This window comes from Lampris incognitus, chromosome 2 (genome assembly GCF_029633865.1).
Source record: "Lampris incognitus isolate fLamInc1 chromosome 2, fLamInc1.hap2, whole genome shotgun sequence".
Lineage (NCBI taxonomy): Eukaryota > Metazoa > Chordata > Actinopteri > Lampriformes > Lampridae > Lampris > Lampris incognitus.
In genome coordinates this window covers 146475822-146503724 of record NC_079212.1, presented here as the reverse complement: position 1 = coordinate 146503724, position 27903 = coordinate 146475822, and the positions used below count along the sequence as shown (strand labels likewise).

Genomic DNA, 27903 nt, shown 5'->3' with positions numbered 1-27903 from the left:
TACGTTAAATGATGCACTTATTTTAAGTCGCTTTGGATAAACGCGTTGGCTAAATGACAGTAATGTAATGTAATTTCATGTGCGCAAGTGCATGAAATGAAATGACAAATGAAGTGTTACTGATTCTGGTACAGTTTAGAATGCAGCATAGGGTTTATCAAATCACGTTGTGGCAACTGTAGTGAAGATTAATACATGGTGTGCAACAAGTCAGACAACAGGCCAACTGTTATGAGGCTAAGAGTCTTAACAAGCCAAATCTCTGCATTGGGTAATGGGGCACATGAGGGTCATTGTAAATTGAAATCAACAGTTGAGTCTGTGGTGTGTCAATGGTGCAGTTCAGACGGCCAGAGCCCGGGTCAGCAAGCCGCCGCAGAGGAGGGGAGGCGGACTACAGATGCAGGAGGAACTGAATTTATTCTTAACAGTCTCCACTGGATACAAACAGGTTACAAACAGTTCATTTCCATCAACTGGGGAACAGCCTGTTTTAAAGACTGGGAGCACTAGGCCCACATGCTTCCAGCTGGTGCTGATGATCCCTGGCCGTCCAGCAGCATTCTGCAAAACAGGTAGACAAGACAGACCAGCAGGGAAGGCCAGGGATCGCCCCAAGATGGATGCGGGTTTATTTTCCTGTTGTCAGCATGCCGTTCATGATCAGGATAAAGACAAAGCCACCCTCAGATATACAGTGTCTCCTCCAGCGGTGACTCACGTTTCAAAATAAAGATGACGGCATTGTCAGGAATACTCTCAAAATGAGTAAGGGCCGAGGTGACGTGATGCCGTCATCACCGACACGAGACTCAAAACTCAACAGTTCACATGTCTTTGGCAATTTGGGGGAGGGGGAGGAAGAGGAAACACGTGTAACACTGTCCACAGCATGACAGCATCACGGGGCAACAGTAAAGAACCTCCACAGACAAAAACTCCGTTCAGTCAGTACTTTAGGATCGAAGTCTCTCATCTTGGCAGTGCAGGGTACATATTTAAATGAGAAACATGCAGCAGATAGTCTCAACCCCTCCCATAGGCAATGTAGTACATGACAGCCAATTACACATTAAATATATATGATTCTATACTTTTCTCTTGTTGCCTTCCATGAATTGAACATTAACTTGTTCCATCTGATCACCTGCGTCGCCTCAGTCGTAACCTTGCCACACATCAGATCACAACCGATCACACTGATCTCTTCCAAGCTTGGGTCTGGCCTTCTCATCCAGAGATATTTCAGACAGGGGGGCCTGTCCAAAAAGTGGACGGTCCATGTGGCTCTGGAGGCCAATCCAAGGTGCCATCAAAATTGAGATATGACGCAGCAGAAGCGGAAACGGACACAGCAGCAGAGGAAAATTCCTTCTTCTGTAGAGCGATGTCCATCACACAGCCAACACGTGTACACAACGTCTGCACTGTGCGTGTGATTTGCCTCGTTTTGTTATTCACATTTTATACATGTTCTCACTAGGCAGACACTTCTATCCAACCCCACCGACAAAGAGCCAGGAATTGCCAGATAAACTGTCCTTCACATAATATGCACTCTTAAGTTGCACAACAGCTAGATCACCAATACTCATGCATGTAATAGGCAATTCAAAATCCAAATTTAGAGGGGTGTCCAGGTAGCATAGCAGTCTATTCCATTGCCTACCAACACAGGGATCACTGGTTCAAATCCCTGTGTTACCTCTGGCTTGGTCGGGCGTCCCTACAGACACATTTGGCCGTAGGAAGCTGAATATGGGTATATGTCTTGGTCGCTGCACTAGCGCCTCCTCTGGTCGGTCGGGGCACCTGTTCAGGGGGAGGGTGAACTGGGGGGGAGGGTGAACTGGGGAATAGCGTGAACCTGCCATGTGCTACGTCCCCCTGGTTAAACTCCTCACTGTCAGGTGAAAAGAAGCAGCTGGTGACTCCACATGTATCGGAAGAGGCATGTGGTAGTCTGCAGCCCTCACTGGATCGGGGGGGGGGGGCGGAGCAGCGACCGGGACGGCTCGGAAGAATGGGGTAATTGGCCAAGTACAATTGGGGAGAAAAACAGGGAACCCCCCAAAAAAAGAAGAAAAATCAAAATTTAGTTGGACTATATTGCCGAACAGTCTGGTTTAGGGACTATAGATTAAGATGGGCCTGCAAAAGTAATGTTTTTAGGGCTTTCTTGAATTATGTCTGGCCTGGTGGCCTGTCCTGGGTGTCTCCCCGCCTGCTGCCCAATGACTGCTGGGATAGGCTCCGGCATCCCCGCAACCCTGAGAGCAGGATAAGCGGTTCAGATAATGGAGGAATGGATGAATTATGTCAAGTCAAGTCAATTTTATTTGTATTGCCCAATATCACAAATTACAAATGTCAGTAGCTTTGACGGAAGACGGGAGTTAAATTCATCTTTTTCGGGCCTGATGAGAGAAAATTCTGGATGCAGAGCGCAGCAGTCTTGAAGGCATGAGGTCAAAATTTTCTGATCGCCTGCTGCCAACCCTTCAATCAGTGATCATATGTATTAGTCTATCAGCCAGACCACAGCCACAGACAGACTTATACAGGGGAAATGAAGAGGAAGTCAGTGTCATTCTTGAACTGCCCAGAAATGATTCGGCTTCTTCAACCAAACCAACCACCTCGTTCATCACCGCCACCGTTGATGTTTGTTACTTCTCTGTGTCCGTCTCGACTCTGTAGCCTCTTTGGCTCGGTCTCCAGAGTGGAGAGTTAACCATCCACTTTTTAAACTTTCTATCACTGAGAGACAGTCCAGACCCAACCTGATGAAAATCAATGTGATCGACTCTCGTGACCAGTCTGGCTCACAACGCCATCAACATGTAGTCCATCACAACCAGTCTGACAGTGTGTGAATCCAGTTTGTAGCGTGTCCCCTCCACAAATAAGAAAAAAGTCCTACAGACTTCATTCAGACTGACTGGTAAAACATCAAGAATTTGTTCTTGAGGAAGTTTACTTCTCAGCCCCTCTTTATTTATTTTTTATCTGACCCAGGGAAGTGACAAGGACAGCCAGGATGTTAAGACTACTGACACAAAGCTGAACAGGAGCTCAGTGATCCCATCCCACAGGGAAGATGGACTGATGAGTACAGAGGTCAGTGTTGTTTGCTGGTGTTGAGGTGGGGGGTTAGACAGGTGTCTGATGGACAGACAGACGGTCCAGTGCTTTCCTGGCTGACGGCTAGAGATGAGAAAAGACGCCAGACAAGACAGGGTCAGGACAGCTGGGAGACAGACGGCTTCCTTCTCCATCCTCTCCACATCTTAATGAGTTTCTTGGAGCTGTACGACACTGTCTTCCACAACCCTGAGAGAGATGGCAACACAAAATACTGTGTTAAGAGGACTCACTACACCCCAACATACAACGCTGGGTCACCCTGCAGGGACAACCAAACTTCTTTTTTTTTTGCTGCATGTATTTTTTTTGTGCCCCCCCCCCCTTTTCTCCCCAATTCCATCTGGCCAATTACTCCACTCTTCCAAGCCGTCCTGCTCGCTGCTCCACCACCTCTGCCGATCCGGGGAGAGCTGCAGACTACCACATGCCTCCTCCGATACATGTGGAGTCACCAGCTGCCTCTTTTCACCTGACAGTGAGGAGTTTCACCAGGGGGATGTAGCGCGTGGGAGGATCACGCTATTTCCCGCCAGCCCCCCGAACAGGCGCCCCGACCGACCAGAGGAGGCGCTAGTGCAGTGACCAGGACACATACCCACATCCGGCTTCCCACCCGCAGACATGGCCAATTGTGTCTGTAGGGACGCCCAACCGAGCTGGAGGTAACACGGGGATTCAAACCAGCGAGCCCCGTGTTGGTTGGCAACGGAATAGACCGCCACGCCACCCGGACGCCCCCATTAAAAGTATTTTAATCTGAAGCAGCAGTGTAGACAGAGTCAACGCATCGTTAAAAGGTCTCGCTAATATAAAAGGGACAGGCGGATAGTGAACTTACCGGCTGTGGCGATGCCTTTGATGCTCTGTGTTACACTGGAGGACTTCACGATGGAAGAGATACCTGCAGAGGAGACCGCAGACTCAGACTTTACAAACCCCTTCCCACATCATCATGCAGCTGTTGAACACCTTACACGTTGTGTTATCTCTATCTGTTCAAAACCTGCAACAACACGACAGAGGTGAGGAGGGAGTTGACGGCATGACAGAGGTGAGGAGGGAGTTGATAGCATGACAGAGGTGAGGAGGGAGTTGACGGCACAACAGAGGTGAGGAGGGAGTTGATGGCAAGACAGAGGTGAGGAGGGAGTTGATGGCGTGGCGTGTTGTCTGCTGGTCTCATATTACAGAGAAACTTCAGGGCCGTCTCAGTCTCACATCTGAAGTGGTGTTTCCAAACACTGAGAGTCACTGTGCAACATGCTAGAGGAGAATCACTCACACTGTGTGTACGCAGAAGAACCTGTCACTACTGCCACCTTGCCTCCGACACTTCACACATACAGACTACTTGCACACTTGCATATAACTGCACATGGTACATGTAGATACTTACAGGATATGCCTTCTGTACAGTCCCCGGATTTTTAACTTTTGTAAAATGTTGTTGTATTTTATGTTGTTCTTATTTCATTGATGTTGCTCTTCTGTTGTTGCAGTTTTCGGAGCCTACCAAAAAATTAATTTCACTGCTCATTGTACTTGAAGCATGTGATGAATAAACCTTGTGAATCTTTGACTCCTGTGATTCAGTGATTCAGTTCTCTGAGCTCATTCCACTGTGTGACGCCTCCTACAGACCGTGTGATGTGGGCGTCTCAGATGAAAGATGACTAAACGTGGTGATATCTTTGGTCGTGGCTCCAAAACGGTGGTCCTACGTTGCACTGACAGGTTCACTGTGAGACAGGTTCCAAGATGGCCGTTATTATGGTCTTGCGACCGAAGATAAGCTGGGACAAAAGTCTGACAGTGTCAGAAATGTAGGATGACCGTCTCACAATGTGACTGCTGCTATGACCTACGTCTACTAACCAACCAATAGAAATGCAGCAGGAAATGACACACTGATCAATGCCACGCACAATCTTTGCTGGCACTTAACACAAACAAACACACCGTTAATGTCTGTGACCCAAATGCCCTGGATTCAACAAAACCAGCAACAAAACGAGCTGTGGCACTATTGAAAGGACTCAATTCCTGCGTGGGGTCATGTTGCTCTACCAGCGGCGTAGGTTGATGATGCAAGCTGAAGCGGCACACACGCTGACGACGTTTTTATGTACTTGGGTCGTAGCCTGCGATTCAGTAGTGTCATCATACAGTCTACATACATCATACTTGATGTCGTACCCAAGTTCATTAGATCCATATCGCACAGTGTGGCCTGCAGTAAACTTACAGGGTTGCTAAACTCTCACGGTGTGTAGGAGGCTTTAGTGAAATGAACAATGAATGTGTGTCCCTGCCTGGCCACCAGGTCCACATTACTAATGATCCTGTATCTTATCAAAGCCCCAGCAGTCAGCCCACAATATCATCATGTTACCCATACTGAGATATTTAGTCAAAAATCTGTTGTGGCATTTGATTTTGTTGCATGTGGCCCAAGGCTGGATTATGGACCGGGCATGCCGGGCGAGTGCCCCGGACCACGAGGGGCCCCAAAAGGTCAGGGGTATTGTGTTGATGTATAGTAGGGATCCCCAATTATACCCTACAAAGGACATTTGTTCCAACCCTACATCGCAATGTAGGGCCCAAGCTAGTCTCTCTACTGACATGGGGGCCCCAAGCTACAGTCTCTACTGATGCAGGGCCCCAAGCTACAGTCTCTACTTTATTTTCTTTTTCTTTCTGATTTTCCCCTTTTTTCTCCCAATTTAGTGGCCAATCGATCCCTATTCTAGTTCAAACTCCCACCCTCGTATTGCATGCGTTCGCCAACTGCATCTCTTCAGCCGGCAGTCTCGAAGGAGCCACCTCGCCACTTCCGTGACAAGGCGACTCCAGGCCGAACCACTACTTTTTCCGACACTCACAGAGACGCATTCATGTGGCGCACACAAGCCGACTCTGGCCCCCTCCCGAAGACAGCGTTGCCAATGATTGCTGCTTCATCGAGTCCGGCCATAGTCGGATCTGACAAGACCGGGGCGCGAACCCCAGTCCCCAGTGGGAAACTGCATCGGCACAAAGCCGACGCTTAGACCGCTACGCCACCACGGACCCCAACTACAGCCTCTATTGATGCAGGGCCCCAAGCTACAGTCTCTACTGATGCGAGGGCCCCAAGCTACAATCTCTATTGATGCGAGGGCCCCAAGCTACAATCTCTATTGATGCGAGGGCCCCAAGCTACAATCTCTATTGATGCAGGGCCCCAAGCTACAGTCTCTATTGATGCGAGGGCCCCAAGCTACAATCTCTATTGATGCGAGGGCCCCAAGCTACAATCTCTATTGATGCGAGGGCCCCAAGCTACAGTCTCTACTGAGGGGGGACTAAGTTATTTGCCTGAAACAAACATTTATTTCCTGTTGGTAAGCCATTGTAAGTGGGAAGAAGGCTTCGCAATATGTCTGCGATGCTGTGAGCTGCTGTTCTCATCTCTGTTTGTTTTGTGATTCAAAATTGTGTTGTCCTTTGTAGTCGCCATCCGAATCCCATGCAGATTGGCATAGCATCGACAACCATGTTGGCTATTTGCGTGAGTTTTACATTTAACAATGTTTAGTATTGTTTGCGTAGCCTATCTGACGGGGTGGGGGCGGGGGCCCCAATGGACATGCGTGCCCCTGTGCCCCCTGGTGGGTTAATCTGGCCATGATATGGCCCAGCGCTAGTAGAGACAGAATTACAGCTCTTCTGACAGGGGATCTCCTCCGATGAGACTACATGTCAGATTTTGACATCTCTCTTCTCTGTATTCATCTTTCCATCCGTAAATCCATCGTTCCCTACCCTGTTGTACGACCGCTCCACAGTCCGGGTCCTGGGCCACCTGCAGCAGGATCTCCTCCACGTCTCGGTTCTTCCCAGGAGGATCCACCAGCCTGGTGATCCGCTGCTGTAAGGTCCGCGGGAGCGCCATCAGCTGGACAAACTGACCTTCAGGGCTCTTGTCCACCTGCAGACACAGAAGTCGTGTTTGCCACCAAATGTTAAGCCATGCTTTTGTCCACTTTTGAAAGGTTGAAATAATCAAAATATGAATCAGATTAGTTTCCATTTACTGGTTTTAAGAGATTAAACAATGTCCGTTGTGTGCGAGTCTGCATTCATCAAACACGTCCAGGAGGAACCCCCCTGAGAAGGCAGTAAAGTCTAACAGCGATACAAGTTCTTCTCAGTATACTGGCTTTGATTACTTGCCACTAAAACAGCTGAATGAAAACAGCTTGATGGAAACCCAGCAGGAGAGACAGAGTAAACCTCAGGGCACCAGCTCCAGCTTCACTTTAACTGCAGACACAAAACCAAACAATCCTTCACGTCCACCCTTTCTCGCCAACAGCTATGCGGTGGCAGCCACTTTGGTTCCCCTTTGATTTAGAATCAGGGAGAACAAGTAAAGACATCACAAGATACCCACGATGCCTATAGCTGCTCTTATTATGCCTATAGCTGCCCTTATGATGCCTATAGCTGCTCTTATTATGCCTATAGCTACTCTTATGATGCCTATAGCTGCTCTTATGATGCCTATAGCTGCTCTTATTATGCCTATAGCTGCCCTTATGATGCCTATAGCTACTCTTATGATGCCTATAGCTGCCCTTATGATGCCTATAGCTGCTCTTATTATGCCTATAGCTACTCTTATGATGCATATAGCTGACCTTATGTTGCTTATAGCTGCCCTTATGATGCCTAGAGCTGCTTTTATGATGTCTATAGCTGCTCTTATGATGTCTATAGCTGCTCTTATGATGTCTATAGCTGCTCTTGTGATGGGAACCAGTCAGATGGCTTCGTGTCGTCTCAGAGGGTTTTACATTTACAAAGTAGGAAACAGGTCCATGCAGTGAATGACAGAGAAAAACACCTTCTGTACTTCGATTTCAGCAGAACAAAAAGGAAGAAAGTTCATGAGAAGCATCAGAGGAGGAACTCCTCCTCCAGGGTAGAGATGAGGAGAGACTCCTCCTCCGGGGTAGAGATGAGGAGGGACTCCTCCTCCGGGGTAGAGATGAGGAGGGACTCCTCCTCCGGGGTAGAGATGTGTGATGGCACAGAACAGAAAATAACGTCACGCATTTGGAAACAAAACACCTGATGAAAAGACTTGGTGATAAAACAATGCAAGAAAGAAAAGTAGGGGTGTCTGGGTAGCGTGGCGGTCTATTCCGTTGCCTACCAACACAACATGGAGATCGGCGGTTCGAATCCCCGTGTTACTTCCAGCTTGGTCGGGCGTCCCTACAGACACAATTGTCCGTGTCTGTGGGTGGGAAGCTGGATGTGGGTATGTGTCCTGGTCGCTGCATTAGCGCCTCCTCTGGTCGGTCGGGGCGCCTGTTCGGGGGGGAGGGGGAACCCTTCCCGGATCGGCAGAGGGGGTGTAGCAGCGACTGGGATGGCTCAGAAGAGTGGCATAATTGGCCGGATACAACTGGGGAGAAAAAGGGGTAAAATAAAAAAGAAAGGAAAGTCGGCGCGGGGAAAACAGTATTTTTATTCAGCTTTTCAATGTGACTGAAAACCAAGCCACCTTCTGATTTCTGGGAAATGCTCTTCAGAAAGTGATCGGCATTTTGGCGTGACTGTTCACAAAAACCAAAGGCTCCTGGGACATTTTCAAGCCTTCATAAATCACGTCTCGCCCACTCATAGCAGCTCATCTGGTAGTCACAGCATGTGCAGACACCAGAGACGGGATGAGAATCTCCTCGCTCCAACAGTTGACTGCCTGACAACCTCCTGAGCAGGAGGTCAGAGCAGCAGCCAATCAGAGAGCAGAATCCAGGTCACAAGTGTTGGCATGCTTGTACAACAATCTCCCATAAGCACACAACAAACTAAAACCATCCTGGTGTGCTTATCCTGACAGTACACAACAACAGAAGAGCAACTAATCGTGCAGATTCAAACCATACCAGAGTTCTTGACTTCAGTCTACGATCAGACACACAACATTAACAAATACTTGATCATAAAGTCGACATCTATTTTTCCCCTCCCTTCTTAACCCCAGTTGCATCCGGTCAATTAACCCACTCTTTTGAGCCGTCCCGGTTGCTGCTCCAGCCCCTCTGCCAATCCGGGGAGGGCTGCAGGCTACCACATGCCTCCTCCCATACATGTGGAGTCACCAGCCGCTTCGTTTCACCTGACAGTGAGGAGTTTCACCAGGCAGCCCAGTATCACGCCAAAGCGTGTAATACACCCGCCGGTCCAACGTGTCAGTGTCACGGTTTGCCTCGCTCAGGCGTGAAAAGTATACGCGTGTATGAAGGTGCAGTGCCAGCAGGAGGCGATGATTAACTCAATGCCAGCAACTCCCCACGGAGGAAAAGCATAAAGCATTTTCCAAAATCCCTTACTAACCCAACCATAATCCAACCGTAACCTTAACCCTAACCCAACTATAATCCTAAAACGAACCCTAACCCAACCATAACCCAACCGTAACCTTAACCCTAACCCAACTATAACCCTAATCCAACTATAACCCTAATCCAACTATAACCCTAAAACCAACCCTAACCCAACCATAATCCAAACCCTAACCCAACTATAACCATAACCCAACCGTAACCTTAACCCTAACCCAACCCAACTATAACCCTAATCCAACTATAACCCTAAAACGAACCCTAACCCAACTATAACCCTAATCCAACTATAACCCTAATCCAACTATAACCCTAATCCAACTATAACCCTAAAACGAACCCTAACCCAACCATAACCCAACCGTAACCTTAACCCTAACCCAACTATAACCCTAATCCAACTATAACCCTAAAACGAACCCTAACCCAACCGTAACCTTAACCCTAACCCAACTATAACCCTAATCCAACTATAACCCTAAAACGAACCCTAACCCAACCATAACCCAACCGTAACCTTAACCCTAACCCAACTATAATCCTAAAACGAACCCTAACCCAACCGTAACCTTAACCCTAACCCAACTATAACCCTAATCCAACTATAACCCTAATCCAACTATAACCCTAAAACTAACCCTAACCCAACCATAATCCAAACCCTAACCCAACTATAACCCAACCGTAACCTTAACCCTAACCCAACTATAACCCTAATCCAACTATAACCCTAAAACGAACCCTAACCCAACCGTAACCTTAACCCTAACCCAACTATAACCCTAAAACGAACCCTAACCCAACCGTAACCTTAACCCTAACCCAACTATAACCCTAACCCAACTATAACCCTAATCCAACTATAACCCTAAAATTAACCCTAACCCAACCATAATCCAAACCCTAACCCAACTATAACCATAACCCAACCGTAACCTTAACCCTAACCCAACCCAACTATAACCCTAATCCAACTATAACCCTAATCCAACTATAACCCTAAAACGAACCCTAACCCAACCGTAACCTTAACCCTAATCCAACTATAACCCTAATCCAACTATAACCCTAAAACTAACCCTAACCCAACCATAATCCAAACCCTAACCCAACTATAACCATAACCCAACCGTAACCTTAACCCTAAACCAACTATAACCCTAAAACTAACCCTAACCTCACTATAACCCTAATCCAACTATAACCCTAAAACTAAACCTACCCCAACCCTAACCTGCCTTCACCTCTTAATCATCGCCCCCTGCTGGCACTGTACCTTCATACATGCATGTACTTTTCACGCCTCAGTGAGGCAAACCATGACACTGACACGTTGGACCGGTGGGTGTATTGCACGCTTTAGCGTGGTACGGGGTTGCACCAGGGGGACGTAGCGTGTGGGAGGATCACGCTATTTCCCCCAGTTCCCCCTCCCCCCGAACAGGTGCCCCGACCAACCAGAAGAGGTGCTAGTGCAGCGACCAAGACATATACCCATATTCAGCTTCCCACTCGCAGACACGGCCAATTGTGCCTGTAGGGACGCCCGACCAAGTCGGAGGTAGCACGGGGATTTGAACTGGTGATCCCCGTGTTGGTAGAAAACGGAATCGACCACCATGCTACCCGCACGCCCTATGATGCCCTATGACATCTGTCTCTCCTGCTGACAACCTTCCAGAGAATGCTCTCATTTCCCCACGTCACCAAGAAACAGCAAACGACAGCAGCCACTCGGCCGTTTGGCGCTGGCTGTGTGAACAGGAAATGAGGTCAAATGAAACAGCATTCTTGATCCACGATGAGTTAATGTTTGAAATGAAATGTTTGATTGACAGTGTTATCCCAGGACTGACTGTACTGAAAGGGAATGGAGCCGGGCCTTTGTGGCGGTGGCTGCAGATCGGGCATGTGGCGGTTTTGTGGTGGCGTGATGCCGGAGGTAGTGGAAAATCTGGGAGGGGCTGAAGCAGCGGAACATAAAGGAAAGATGAAACCTTGTTCCTGAAATGAAAGACGAGCACAGAGCAGTGTCGGCACCGCATACACGCCCTTCACACTGTGTCAGCAAACACCCATAGCAGGGAGAAGGGGGGCATCAGGCTCCATGTACCGGTTGGTACTGCATGTTCTGTCCTGGTCTGGACGAGGATGAGGCTTCACATCACACTTATTTCATCAAAACTCCGAGACACAACATGTGGCTCGTATTCCAGGGAGCTGGAGTTGAGCAACGTTGACAAACACATTTTTTTGTCCAGGCAGAGATCCTTGTCTACGCGCCTTGGCTTTCACAGATTTCACAACACCTTGGAGGAGAGAATTAGAACCAGCAGTAAGTCAGAAGAAAACTCTTCTAAGCTCCGACGTCTTCTGGAGACTCGGCTGGTTCTCTGCACAGCGGCAGGGGTTCCCAGCGGGGCAAACTATTCTTGGGACGATGTAAAAGGTCACATCTAGAGTCCTGACGTCCCCATTTCAAAAATTACACCCATAAAAGATAAATGAGGGTCAAGTTTTGTTTTGTTTCTTTTGGATTTCCTCTCCTTTTTTTCCTCCTGATTGTATCCGGCCAATTACCCGACTCTCCCGAGCCGTCCCGGTCTCTGCTCCACCCCCTCTGCCGATCCAGGGAGGGCTGCAGACTACCACATGCCTCCTCCCATACATGTGGAGTCATCAGTCACTTCTTTTCACCTGACAGTGAGGAGTTTCACCAGGGGGACGTAGCGCGTGGGAGGATCATGCTATTCCCCCCAGTTCCCCCTCCGCCCGAACAGGCGCCCCGACCAACCAGAGGAGGCGCTAGAGCAGTGACCAGGACACATACCCACATCCGGATTGCCATCCGCAGACACGGCCCATTGTGTCTGTAGGGACGCCTGACCAAGCCGGAGGCAACACGGGGATTCGAACCGGCGAGCCCCGTGTTGGTGGGCAACGGAATAGACCACCACACCACCCGGACGCCCGAATGTCAAGTTTTAAGTCACTTTTCTCAGTTTTGGTACTCATCGAGTAACCTGCTCTCTAGCTTTGTAGAAGAGCACTTGTGTCCTGACTGAGCAGTTATTATATTTGACTTTAGAAAAGTGTGTGTGTGTGTGTGTGTGTTGTAACATTGGGCTGGTGTAGGTGGACAGAACTAGCAGCATGTGGCTAGTTAACAAGAGCCCCAGGATAGCTGGTTAGCTCAGCGAGTCGATGGACAACGACACAGGGATTTCCACACTGCTGCTTCACGCCGTAGCACATAACATCGACCGTATGATGCCGGGTCTCCACGGCACCATGTTCACCCATCATGAGCTGAGAGGCAGAAGAAGAACAGGAGCTAAATGACATACGTCCATTCACTGCATGTGTGTCACTCAACTAACTCAAAGAACACAAGGCACCACCTGATGACGCCACCGCTCCCGCATCCAGGCAGGTACGTCTTAAAGGTGCACCTCCCAATTTCGACGGGAGTGACGAAGAAGGACAGGATGAGAAATGAGTACATTAGAGGGACAGCTCAGGTTGGACGGTTTGGAGACAAAGCAAGAGAGACAAGATTGAGATGGTTTGGACATGTGTGGAGGAGAGATGCTGGGTATATTGGGAGAAGGATGCTGAATATGGAGCTGCCAGGGAAGAGGAGAAGAGGAAGGCCAAAGAGGAGGTTTATGGAGGTGGTGAGGGAGGACATGCAGGTGGCTGGTGTGACAGAGGAAGATGCAGAGGACAGGAAGAGATGGAAACGGATGATCCGCTGTGGCGCCCCCTAACGGGAGCAGCTGGAAGTAGCAGTAGTAGTAGTAGCAGACAGTGTGTGTGTGTGTGTGTGTGTGTGTGTGTGTGTGTGTGTGTGTGTCCTCACCTCCAGCTTCCCCTGCTGAGGCTTGTAGACCACCTGAGAGCAGTCCTGAAGGATGTTGCTGTACAGGATCCTCAAGTGTTGGATGTTGTCTTTGACAATATTGGAAACCTTGGACTTGTCCTCTCCAATCACCATCCTGAAGTCCCCTTAACAAGGCAGCACACAACACGACCTCATGAAGACACAACAGGACCTTATGAAGACACAACACGACCTCATCAAGACACAACATGACCTCATGAAGACACGACTTCATGAAGACACAACACGACCTCATGAAGACAGCCAGCAAAACATGGAGGAAGTCAGTCAGTCGGCACATTAATGACGTCAGTCCGCCATCAGAACACAGTCTGGGAGCGTTTCCTCCTCTTAAGGCTTCAGGACTGAGAAAAGGAAGGCTGGAAGCATGTTCTCGGTATTTCTTTGGAGCGGTACCTCACCATCCATCCATCATCCATCCATCCATTATCCAAGCTGCTTATCCCAATTGGAGTCATGGGATGCTGGAGCCTATCCCAGCAGTCATTGGGCGGCAGGTGGGGAGACACCCTGGACAAGACACCAGGCCATCACACACACACACATTCACACCTAGAGACAATTTAGTACGGTGAGTCACCTGACCTACATGTCTTTGGACTGTGGGAGGAAACCGGAGCCCCTGGAGGAAACCCACGCAGACATGGGGAGAACATGCAATCTCCACACAGAGGACGACCCCCAAGGTTGGACTACCGCGGGGCTTGAACCCAGGACCTTCTTGCTGTGAGGCAACCGCACTAACCACTGCGCCACCGTGCCCCCCCCCCCTCTTCTGATCAAATTAGTACAAATGTGAACTATAAAAAAAAGTTATCTGCGTGTATGAGTGTGTGTGTGTGTGTTATGGTTAAGGTCCACCTACCAGCGTAGGACAGGCCAGCTATCTGCAGGAAGAGGTCTTCCTCAGTGAAGCTCTCAGGCAGCATGAGGAAGGAGGCGATCACGGCACTCTTCAGATTCCCCATGAGAGCCGCACGAAGCTTCCCACTCTCATTCTGCACCAGCATCTTCACCTGCAGACACACACACACACACACACAGTCAGGAAGCCCAGGGTGCAGGTCTGCATGGGAGCGCCTGTTTTGTGTCCGGCGGTACGTGATTTCTGCCCTGAGGCAAACAAACATGGCACATGCACACTAGGGGTGGGACGATACCGGATCCACTTCCCAATCGTTCCATACAGTCTTCACGGCTCGAGACGCTCCCCGTTTAACAAGACTGTGTGTCGTTAACACTAGAATGACTGGGATTTCACTCCGACCTAAAACCACCATGGGCGGTCAACTAAAGGGTCCGACCCACTAGCCAACGGGCTAACCAGTCGACTAAAGGGTCCGACCTGCTAGCCAACGGGCTAACCAGTCGACTAAAGGGTCCGATCCGCTAGCCAACGGGCTAACCAGTCGACTAAAGGGTCCGATCCGCTAGCCAACGGGCTAACCAGTCGACTAAAGGGTCCGATCCGCTAGCCAACGGGCTAATCAGTCGACTAAAGGGTCTGACCTGCTAGCCAACGGCCTAATGAGTCCACACAGCCGCGATCGCTACACTATCTTTCAAACAATCTAAAATGGCCGCTGTCCAACGCCTGTAAATACTGCAGCGCCTCGGTGGTGGTCATGGTGCGTCTGTACCCAGACATGTTGAAATAACGCCTGAAAAACAAAACGGAAAACACATGTTGCTGCTCTAACAAACTAACAAGGCTTTAAAACCTGAAATGTAAAAAAAGAACTGAACGTTGTGCAGGAAATGACGTGAACAACACACGTGACCTGACGCGCACGATGACGCACAAATGAAGCGATTTTGACGGCTCATGGTGGTTTTAGGTAGATATCTCATCATCACTTTTTCGTTTTGTGCGATTGCTCTAAAACTCATTTTAATGCTAATATGTGCAGACTTAGGAGCATTCAGGGAGCGGCAGGTCTGTATCTTTTTTCCACAAAGTTGTTAAACTTTGAAAATCCAAAACGGTCAAAATGACCGCCTTGGGGCGTCCGGGTGGCGTAGCGGTCTATTCCGTTGCCTACCAACACAGGGATCGCTGGATCAAATCCCCGCGTTACCTCCAGCTTGGTCGGACGTCCCTACAGACACAATGGGCCGTGTCTGCTGGTGGGAAGCCGGATGTGGGTGTGTGTCCTGATCACTGCACCAGCGCCTCCTCTGGTCGGTTGGGGCACCTGTTCAGAGCAGAGGGGGAACTTGGGGGAATAGCGTGATCCTCCCACATGCTACGTCCCCCTGGTGAAACTCCTCACTGTCAGGTGAAAAGAAGCAGCTGGTGACTCCACATGTATGGGAGGAGGCATGTGGTAGTCTGCAGCCCTCCCCGGACCGGCAGAGGGGGTGGAGCAGAGACCGGGACGGCTCAAAAGAGTGGTGTAATTGGCCAGATACAACTGGGAGAAAAACGGAAATGAAAAATAGAGAACAGCAGCGGTGTTTTGTCTCTTGCTTACCAAGGCGTCCACTGTATCGTACTGAATCCAAACCCTGAGCCCTGACCCGTATCGAACCGTGAGGTTTGTGACTCGTCCCACCCCTACTGCACATCACACACACAGCTCACAGCTCAGAACAGCAGGCTGCATAGACCAGACCAGACCAGACCTGTTAAGTAGGACTAAACTCACTGACTGGTTTATGTATTGAACAGACCACCATGAGTGTTGTTTGTCATAAACTGGACATGTGTGACTAGTCTCGTGAGGGTGACTGACTGATCTCAGAACTGTCCGTCTGATTCCACTGACACAGATCTAGTTTTACTGACTGGTTCCATACCAGCCTGGTAAGGTTTTACTGACTGGTTTGTGTAGGCGTCCGGCGATGTACAGGGTCTCCCAGTGCATCAGGTCATCAACCAGGGCCTCCGTGCTGATCACACCGTACTTGATGACCTGGATGAGGGAGAAGGACACAAGACTTACATGAAACACACATCACTCATCCAAACCACCACTGCTCTGGTTGGTAGTGTTTTGGGGTAATGGTTGGTGTCTGGTAGGACTGCCAGGAAAAATGAGTGTGTAGTGGTCTTCATCTTCATCACAGCAGCCAGATGAGGAAGAAGGCAGGTAGTGTTGAGTCTGAAGAAGTGAAGGTGTTGTGTGTAAGCAGCAGATATGACAGAACCAGCTGGTAGAAGACCTTCACCAACACATAGTACTACATCAATAAGTACAACTCAGGTTCCACCAGGCTTTTTGTGTGTTTCTGACACAACAGCCCTGCTGACTCTCATTCAGTGTGAATGGAGCTCAGACACTCACCTCACCACCACCTACATAGAACACACACTGGTCCAGTAACACCAGCAGATTCAGGACTGTAGCGTTTTAGTACTGGCACCGCGGGGTGCTTTCTGTGTTCAGCTATATGATATGTGTAAGTGTGTCAGTTTCTACCTGCTGGTTTTTCATGTAACATGGAGTGACTGTGGAACAGAATTTTCTCCTTAAAGCTCTACACAACACTAAAACAACGTATTTTCACTGAATACTGGTGTTCCTAGACACATCAAGTCAGACATATCCAACCTGGTGCTTACCTTGACATTTTGGTGCAATCTATACTATCTATACGATCTATATTATCTGTACTATCTATATCAGCGGTCGGGAACCTATGGCTCGTGAGCCATATATGGCTCTTCCGGTGACGGCATATGGCTCCCAGACAATTTTGAGTTGAAAATTTATTTTTTTTCAAAAAAATCAGTTTGGAACTGATTTTAAAATACTTGTGATATTTCTTAATAATACTGTGTCATTTTAAAGTAAACAGAAATTCGTTTTGAAGATAAATTTCACGGGTCACGGGTCACCCGTGGGTCGGGTCGGGAACCAATGGCTCGCGAGCATGTCCGGGTCATTGTAAAGGTGAAGAAATCAATTTTATCAGATAGCCAACTAGTTTATCCGCTTCAACCCTTGTAACGGAAAAGATGGCGAAAAGAAAAAAAGACGATGATTACCGTGCATTCCAGGCTGAGTGGACAGAGGAATTTGCATTTGTGGAGAGAGCAGGATCTGCGGTGTGTCTAATATGCAATGATAAAATTGCATCGATGAAACGGTCAAATATAAAGCGGCACTTCGATACGCACCATGCTTCATTTGCATGGAAATATCCAGCGGGGGACAGCAGGAAAAGGGCATGCGAGGAGCTACAGCGGAGAGTGCAGACGAGTCAGCAGCAACTACGTGTGTGGACCAAGCAAGGTGACGGGAATTCCGCTAGCTTTGCGGGGGCTTTGGCAATAGTAAGGAATGGAAAGTCATTCAAAACATTCATGCTTGATGTGGCCAATGAACTGTTTGATGACTTCCCAAATAAAGACAAGATAATCAAACGAATAAAAGACATGCCCCTGTCAGCAAGAACTGTGCACGATCGTAGCATCATGATGGCAAATCAAGTCGAGGAAACACAAATTAAGGACATAAACGCCGGGACATACTTTTCTCTCGCGTTAGATGAGTCAACAGACGTTAGCCATCTATCTCAGTGCAGTATCATTGCCAGGTATGCTGCAGGTGACACACTGCGTGAGGAAAGCTTGGCTGTTTTGCCAATGAAAGGGACAACAAGAGGAGAGGATTTATTCATGTCTTTCATGGAGTTTGCTAAAGAAAAAAAACTACCGATGGATAAACTTATTTCTGTCTGTACTGATGGTGCACCCTGTATGTTGGGGAAGAACAAAGGATTTGTAGCGCTTCTCCGTGAACATGAAAAGAGAGCCATCCTAAGTTTTCATTGCATCCTGCACCAGGAGGCGCTTTGCACTCAGACGTGTGGCCAGGAGCTTGGCGAGGTGATGTCTCTGGTCATTCGAGTGGTCAACTTTATTGTTGCCCGAGCTTTAAATGATCGCCAGTTTAAAGCTCTGTTAGAAGAAGTTGGGAATCATTATCCCGGTCTGCTTTTACACAGCAACGTGCGTTGGTTGTCAAGGGGGAAGGTGCTCAGCCGTTTTGCAGCTTGCCTGAGTGAAATCCGGACTTTTCTTGAAATGAAAGGCGTCAAGCATCCTGAGCTAGACAACACTGACTGGCTCCTGCAGTTTCACTATCTCGTGGACATAACTGGCCATCTGAACCAGCTCAATGTGAAAATGCAAGGTATTGGAAATACAATCTCATCCCTTCAACAAGCAGTGTTTGCATTTGAAAGCAAGCCGGAAGTCTTTCTCAGGGACATTGAAACAGGTCGTCTTCTGCACTTTGAAAGACTGCAACAATTTAGAGATGCATGCTTAGCAAGTGACTCCACTCAACATCTGGATCTCCAGCAGCTAGCTGGCTTTACGTTCAATCTCCTGCAGTCATTCAAAGCACGTTTTGGAGAATTTCGTGCGCGCACTGGTCTTTTCAAGTTCATCACTCATCCACATGAGTGTGCAGTGGACAAAATCGACCTGACATGCATCCCCGGGGTCTCTATCGGAGACTTTGAGCTGGAAGTTGCTGACCTGAAGGCATCAGACATGTGGATGAGTAAGTTCAAGTCACTTAATGGAGAGTTGGAAAGTCTTGCGCGACAGCGAGCAGAGCTGGCGAGGGAACACAAGTGGACAGAAATGAAAAATCTTCAACCTGAAGACCAGCTGATTCTTAAAACTTGGAACGAGCTTCCTGTGACATACCACACAATGCAGCGTGTGAGTATTGCCGTATTGACCATGTTTGGCTCTACATATGCATGTGAACAGTCTTTCTCGCATATGAGGAACATTAAGACCAACCTACGCTCACGTTTAACTGATGGAAGCCTCAACGCCTGCATGAAGCTCAACCTCACCACGTATGAACCAGACTACAAGGCCATCAGCAAAACCATGCAGCACCAGAAGTCGCATTAAAAGTAAGACATATTTAATTTATTATACGTTAAAAATACTATATGGCTCTCAATGAAATATATTTAGAAATATTTGGCTTTTATGGCTCTCCCAGTCAAAAAGGTTCCCGACCCCTGATCTATATGGTCTATACGATCTAAATGATCTATATTATCTGTACTATCTATATGGTCTATACTATCTAAATGATCTATATTATCTGTACTATCTATATGGTCTATACTATCTAAATGATATATACGATCTGTGTTATCTATATGGTTTATACTATCTAAATGATCTATATGATCTGTGCCATCTATATGGTCTATACCAGCGTTTCTCAAACCTCTCCTGGCGGACCACTTGTCCCGCATGTTTTAGATCTCTCCCTGCTCCAACACAGCTGATTTAAATGATCAGTTTTGTTATTGGGCAGCTTCGGGAGCTCATAACGAGTTGATCATTTGAATCAGCTGTGTTGGAGCAGGGAGAGATCTAAAACATGCAGGACAAGTGGGCCGCCAGGAGAGGTTTGAGAAACGCTGGTCTATACTATCTATACTGTCTATACTATCTATACGATCCATGCGGTCTATACGATCTAAGCTGTCTATATGAGCTATACTATCTATATGATTCTTCTGAGGCCGTCTCAGCGACGCTGTGCCACCGAATAACAGAAAGTCTTGCCAAGGGACACTATAGAGCACCAGTGCCTCACATTTGAATATGGAGATAGTGAATCATTATTATCTTTGTATTAAATTGTGTTTTACTCATTTCGGGTGAAGGCGTATATATATATATATAAATATATATATATAATACATACACACACACACACACACAATCTATATGATCTACACTTTCTATACGATCTATTTGATCTATACTATCTATATGCAAAGCAGTGAATTTCAGCTAAGTGCTGCTTCTGTGGTTATAACTGTGTTATTACAACCATGGACTGTCACAGGCTGGGCCATGTGATGTGATACCTGCCACAACCATCTACCTTCTACTGTACATAAAAATATTCTATTCTTGTGTTGAGGACAGGCATATTTCTGCGAGAGACGTATTGAAAGAAAAAGAGAGAGACAGACAGACAGACAGACAGAGAGAGGGAGAGAGAGAGAGAGAGGGAGAGAGAGAGAGAGAGTGAATACAGTTTAGGGGTGGGACGAGTCACAAACCTACGTGTGACGAGTCAGGGCTCAGGGTTTGGATTCAGTACGACACAGTGGATGCCTTGGTGCGAAGGAGAGAAAACACCGCTGCAGTTCTGTCTGTCATTTCCTTTAAGAATCAGGCTTCACATGTTGGCATCCTCACGGCACGTATTCACACGTAATGCACGTGCAAAAGCTCTAACAAAATATGTGCCATCTCTTCTTATTGTGTAACACAATTACTTTACTTTAAAAACTACTAGAACGACCATGGGCGGTCATTTTGACTGTTCTGGATTTTCAAAGTTTAATAACTTTGGGTGAAAAAAAAGATAGAGACCCGCCGCTCCCTGAATGCCCCTAAATCTGCATATATTTGCATTAAAATTAGTTTTAGATCAATTGTACAAAACAAAAAAGTGATGATAAGATCTACCTAAAACCACCATGAGCCGTCAAAATCACCGTGTGTAATTTGTGCGTCATCGTGCGCGTCAGGTCACGTGTGTTGTTCACGTCATTTCCTGCACAACGGTCAGTTCTTTTTTTACATTTCAGGTTTTAAAGCCTTGTTAGTTTGTCAGAGCAGCAACGTGTGTTTTCCGTTTTGTTTTTCAGGCGTTATTTCAACATGTCTGGTTACAGACGCACCATGACCACCACCGGGGTGCTGCAGTATTTACAGGCGTTGGACAGCGGCCATTTTAGATTGTTTGAAAAATAGTGTAGCCATCGCGGCTGTGTGGACTCGCTAGCCAACGGGCTAGCAGGTCAGACCCTTTAGTCAACGAGTTAGCCCGTTGGCTAGTGGGTCAGACCCTTTAGTCGACTGGTTAGCCCGTTGGCTAGCGGGTCAGACCCTTTAGTCGACGGGTTAGCCCGTTGGCTAGCGGGTCAGACCCTTTAGTCGACTGGTTAGCTTGTTGGCTAGCGGGTCAGACCCTTTAGTCGACTGGTTAGCCCGTTGGCTAGCGGGTCAGACCCTTTAGTCGACTGGTTAGCCCGTTGGCTAGCGGGTCAGACCCTTTAGTCGACTGGTTAGCCCGTTGGCTAGCGGGTCAGACCCTTTAGTCGACTGGTTAGCCCGTTGGCTAGCGGATCGGATCCTTTAGTCGCCTGGTTAGCCCGTTGGGCTAGCGGGTCGGATCCTTTAGTCGACTGGTTAGCCCGTTGGCTAGCGGATCGGACCCTTTAGTCGACTGGTTAGCCCGTTGGCTAGCGGGTCGGACCCTTCAGTTAACTGGTTAGCCCGTTGGCTAGCGGGTCAGACCCTTTAGTCGACTGGTTAGCCCATTGGCTAGCGGGTCAGACCCTTTAGTCGACTGATTAGCCCATTGGCTAGCGGGTCAGACCCTTTAGTCGACTGGTTAGCCCGTTGGCTAGCGGATCGGATCCTTTAGTCGCCTGGTTAGCCCGTTGGGCTAGCGGGTCGGATCCTTTAGTCGACTGGTTAGCCCGTTGGCTAGCGGATCGGACCCTTTAGTCGACTGGTTAGCCCGTTGGCTAGCGGGTCGGACCCTTCAGTTGACTGGTTAGCCCGTTGGCTAGCAGGTCAGACCCTTTAGTCAACTGGTTAGCCCGTTGGCTAGCGGGTCAGACCCTTCAGTCAACTGGTTAGCCCGTTGGCTAGCGGGTCGGGCCCTTTAGTCGACTGGTTAGCCCGTTGGCTAGCGGGTCAGACCCTTTAGTCAACTGGTTAGCCCGTTGGCTAGCGGGTCAGACCCTTCAGTCGACTGGTTAGCCCGTTGGCTAGCGGGTTGGACCCTTCAATCGACTGGTTAACGCAGTCGCCCGTGGTGCAGGAGACCTGGGTTCGCGTCCCGGCTGCGGCGGTTCCCGGCTGCCTCCTGAATTCACTACAGTATTATAGTTGTTAGAGTGTTAATACTGGTGTCAGTAGTTTCATAACAGACACACTATCATGTGTGATGCATTAATACCTCCGCTGGGTATTTATCTTGACACGATACAGAGTTTAAACACCGGCCGCCATTTTGACCGCCCATGGTGGTTTTAGGTCGGAGTGAAATCCCGGTCGTTCTAGTGTTAACGACACACAGTCTCGTGAAACGGGGAGCGTCTCGAGCCGTGAAGACCGTATGGAACGATTGGGAATTCGATCTAGTATCGTCCCACCCCTAATACAGTTATCCATAGAGAAAGACCAAAACTAAATATTTCTGTATGTTTCAGTAGTTCTAATATGATGGTGGTTTTATATGTAGTTTTTGTTTGATTTTCTATAGTTTTCCATGTAGTTGTATAGTTAGCTTGTAGAATTCGTGCTCTCGCTTCCCTCCATGCTTGCTGTTGATGGGAGTGTTGTCCAGAGTAGACTGAGCTCTTCCCAAAGGTAAAACAAATACCTGGAGCCCAGCCCATCTGTCTGAACTGGGCTGTTTTGTTGACCTGTAAGGGAATAAAAGTGACCCATCTTTCTACGTGAAACACATGTAACACATGTAAGGTGGGCAAGCGACTTACCCTTCCATCCACAGGAACCAGTGTGTTGTAATACACCCTGGCCCCGTGGTCGTTCTGGATGGAGCTTATCTTTCTGGGCCCCAGGAGCTTCAGGATAGAGTAATGCTTTCGGTTCTGCAGCAGGTTCATGGTGTGCCAGGTGACGGGGTCATCCACCGCAAACACAAAGTCCACCATGTTCTTCTGCAGTTGGAGAGAAGAATGTATCATCTTAAACTATGGAACAGATCCCAGTGTTTAGTGACTCTCTGTAGCGCGACATGTGGTTTACTGAGCCTGAACGCTTACAACCCGCATTGATGCAGTCGCTGTAGGGCTGCATCAATGTGTAACTCTCAGTCAACGTCAGTGAGAGATTGCCCTCCCTCCACGTCACCACATCATGGCGACGCATTGCATTATGCACGTTGCATATGTAGCAAATTCAGGGGGCAGCCGGGAAACCGCCGCAGCCGGGACGCGAACCCGGGTTGCCCGCACCACCGGCGACTGCGCTAACCAGTCGACTAAAGTCAGTGGTGCATTCTTCCTCTTTGGTCGAAGGGTTGCTATTCAGTGAAATCACCTGGTGTGGAGTCCGGCTGCCATGAAAACCTGCATACACATGGCTCTCCAATGGCATATGGTTAGCCGTCCCTGTGCTACACCTGGTTTGTAGCCCCGGATCAGAGTCAACAGGTCTGTTACTCTCTGCCTTCTACATCCACTATATCACAACACTGTTCTACTGGAAGACTGACTGCCTGTCCAAAACCACAACACGGGGGAAAATAAAAATTCACACGCTTTAGGTTTGGGTTTGTTGTGGTTGAAGTTCCAAGAGAAACGGTTTTTTTTCAAACGCCATCTAGTGGCGACCGTCAGGCGGCGCGTTGTGTGTTCATGGTCACAACTTGTGATGGTGGCAGACGCAGAGTTTGATAAAACACTGACTGAGACCCACTGCTGTAGATCAGCGTTTCTCAACCGGGGGTCCGCGGACCCCTAGTGGTCCGTGGTGTAATTGCAAGGGGTCCGTGAAAATAAAATATCTTTAAAAAAAAGATCCTATGACATTTATAGAAAGAGGATTATTTTACTCAAATGTGACTGAGACCTTTATCTACCCAAACTATAAAGGGTAACAGGACTTTTTTCTCTAATTACATCTGTTTCACAAGTGTAATTTATTGTATTTTCATAAGAGATCTCGCTCCCGTTTGCATTGTTAAAAGTTACTGCATAAAAATTCTGTTGTTACATATATCTGAAAGTTACTGAATACATATTCTGTTTTGTTACATATATCTGAAAGTTACTGAATACATATTCTGTTCTGTTATATATATCTGAAAGTTACTGAATACATATTCTGTTTTGTTACATATATCTGAAAGTTACTGAATACATATTCTGTTTTGTTACGTATATCTGAAAGTTACTGAATACATATTCTGTTTTGTTACATATATCTGAAAGTTACTGAATACATATTCTGTTTTGTTACATATATCTGAAAGTTACTGAATACATATTCTGTTTTGTTACATATATCTGAAAGTTACTGAATACATATTCTGTTTTGTTACGTATATCTGAAAGTTACTGAATACATATTCTGTTTTGTTACATATATCTGAAAGTTACTGAATACATATTCTGTTTTGTTACATATATCTGAAAGTTACTGCATAAAAATTCTGTTGTTACATATATCTGAATGTTACTGCATAAAAATTCTGTTGTTATATATATCTGAAAGTTACTGCATGAGAATTCTGTTTTGTTACATATATCTGAAAGTTACTGCATAAAAATTCTGTTGTTACATATATCTGAAAGTTACGGAATACATATTCTGTTTTGTTACATATATCTGAAAGTTACTGAATACATATTCTGTTTTGTTACATATATCTGAAAGTTACTGAATACATATTCTGTTTGTTACATATATCTGAAAGTTACTGAATACATATTCTGTTTTGTTACATATATCTGAAAGTTACTGAGTAAAATTCTGTTGTTACATATATCTGAAAGTTACTGCATAAAAATTATGTTGTTACATATATCTGAAAGTGACTGAATACATATTCTGTTTTGTTACATATATCTGGAAGTTACTGAATACATATTCTGTTTTGTTACATATATCTGAAAGTTACTGCATAAAAATTATGTTGTTACATATATCTGAAAGTGACTGAATACATATTCTGTTTTGTTACATATATCTGGAAGTTACTGAATACATATTCTGTTTTGTTACATATATCTGAAAGTTACTGAATACATATTCTGTTTTGTTACATATATCTGAAAGTTACTGAATAGATATTCTGTTTTGTTACATATATCTGAAAGTTACTGAATACATATTCTGTTTTGTTACATATATCTGAAAGTTACTGAATACATATTCTGTTTTGTTACGTATATCTGAAAGTTACTGAATACATATTCTGTTTTGTTACATATATCTGAAAGTTACTGAATACATATTCTGTTTTGTTACATATATCTGAAAGTTACTGCATAAAAATTCTGTTGTTACATATATCTGAAAGTTACTGCATAAAAATTCTGTTGTTATATATATCTGAAAGTTACTGCATGAGAATTCTGTTTTGTTACATATATCTGAAAGTTACTGCATAAAAATTCTGTTGTTACATATATCTGAAAGTTACTGAATACATATTCTGTTTTGTTACATATATCTGAAAGTTACTGAATACATATTCTGTTTTGTTACATATATCTGAAAGTTACTGCATAAAAATTCTGTTGTTACATATATCTGAAAGTTACTGCATAAAAATTATGTTGTTACATATATCTGAAAGTGACTGAATACATATTCTGTTTTGTTACATATATCTGGAAGTTACTGAATACATATTCTGTTTTGTTACATATATCTGAAAGTTACTGCATAAGAATTCTGTTTTGTTACATATATCTGAAAGTTACTGAATACATATTCTGTTTTGTTACATATATCTGAAAGTTACTGAATACATATTCTGTGTTGTTACATATATCTGAAAGTTACTGAATACATATTCTGTTTTGTTACATATATCTGAAAGTTACTGCATAAAAATTCTGTTGTTACATATATCTGAAAGTTACTGCATAAAAATTCTGTTGTTACATATATCTGAAAGTTACTGCATAAAAATTCTGTTGTTATATATATCTGAAAGTAACTGCATAAGAATTCTGTTTTGTTACATATATCTGAAAGTTACTGAATACATATTCTGTTGTTACATATATCTGAAAGTTACTGCATAAAAATTCTGTTGTTACATATATCTGAAAGTTACTGCATAAAAATTCTGTTGTTATATATATCTGAAAGTTACTGCATAAGAATTCTGTTTTGTTACATATATCTGAAAGTTACTGAATACATATTCTGTTTTGTTACATATATCTGAAAGTTACTGAATACATATTCTGTTTTGTTACATATATCTGAAAGTTACTGAATACATATTCTGTTTTGTTACATATATCTGAAAGTTACTGAATACGTATTCTGTTTTGTTAGATATATCTGACAGTTACTGCATAAGAATTCTGTTTTGTTACATATATCTGAAAGTTACTGAATACATATTCTGTTTTGTTACATATATCTGAAAGTTACTGAATACATATTCTGTTTTGTTACATATATCTGAAAGTTACTGAATACATATTCTGTTTTGTTACATATATCTGAAAGTTACTGAATACATATTCTGTTTTGTTACATATATCTGAAAGTTACTGCATAAAAATTCTGTTGTTACATATATCTGAAAGTTACTGCATAAGAATTCTGTTTTGTTACATATATCTGAAAGTTACTGCATAAGAATTCTGTTTTATTACATATATCTGAAAGTTACTGAATACATATTCTGTTACATATATCTGAAAGTTACTGAATACATATTCTGTTTTGTTACATATATCTGAAAGTTACTGCATAAGAATTCTGTTTTGTTAACTATATCTAAGTTACAACTGAAAGCTCTTATTTTTGCCCCAAAGAGTGAATAAATGCTGTAATGCAATTTAAAATGCAGTTTCTACTGTTTCTATCAAATTGCAACCCCCCTCCCCCAAGATCAGGTGGAGGGGTCCTCAGGGTAGATCAACAATACGCAGGGGGTCCAGGACCCCAAAAAGGCTGAGACCCACTGGTGTAGATAACACCGTCACCTGGATGGACAGACAGGCAGACAGAAGGGCAGACAGACAGCCCCCACCCCACCCGGAAGTTTAGAGACCGTGTGTCCGGCGTCTCTTACCCCCATCTGACCCTGAGTGGTGCCGTGTTGCTTGAAGACTCCTGACCCGTAGGCGAAGGCCAGGCTGAAGTCCTGCGGGAAGTGAGACAGGATCCTCCGGTAGAGCACGCCGGTGTTCTGCAAGGCTGGAAGACTCATGCTGGCTGACTGACAGGCTGACTGACAGGCTGACTGACAGGCTGACTGACAGGCTGACTGACAGGCTGACTGACAGGCTGACTGACAGGCTGACTGACAGGCTGACGGACAGACGGCTCTAACCTCAACACCGACCGCTCTCTTTCACCGGTCCCCGGACAAGAGGAAGCGAAATAAAGACATTTTCGACCCTGACACACAACGGCCAACAAACGTAGCGACGGTGAAAGTCAACGGCCCTGCGCTATCGCGCGTCCACGTCCGTCACGTCATCCGCGCGCCTTCTTCTTCTTCTTCTTCTTCTTCTTCTTCTTCTTCTTCTTCTTCTTCGTGTTTATTGGCGCGTGGCAAACAACGAAACGACGCATTACCGCTACCAGCTGGTATGGGGGTGTGGATCAGAACGTCTTTTATTTACGCTAGTCCCTTAAAAAAAAAACTCAAATCTTCTCAATTAAGTTGATTACTCTAAGAAGCGGAAACGAGATTGTATAAGACAGTGGAG

At 46.1% G+C, this 27903-nt stretch overlaps 1 protein-coding gene across 2 annotated transcripts; it reads right to left on the bottom strand.

Annotated features, from left to right (window-relative positions):
- Window positions 1-140: 140 nt before the first annotated feature.
- tamm41 (TAM41 mitochondrial translocator assembly and maintenance homolog) lies at window positions 141-27903 on the bottom strand. Of its 2 annotated transcripts, XM_056273114.1 has the most exons (8): window positions 27261-27903; window positions 22972-23154; window positions 16275-16367; window positions 14318-14468; window positions 13411-13556; window positions 6955-7120; window positions 3986-4048; window positions 141-3333 (listed from the first exon to the last, which is right to left on the bottom strand). In XM_056273114.1, the coding sequence occupies exons 1-8, from the start codon at window positions 27396-27398 to the stop codon at window positions 3242-3244; spliced, it is 1032 nt and encodes a 343-aa protein (XP_056129089.1). In that variant the 5' UTR covers window positions 27399-27903; the 3' UTR covers window positions 141-3241. The 2 variants fall into 2 exon arrangements, with proteins under 2 accessions (XP_056129089.1, XP_056129090.1); XM_056273115.1 differs by lacking the exon at window positions 16275-16367.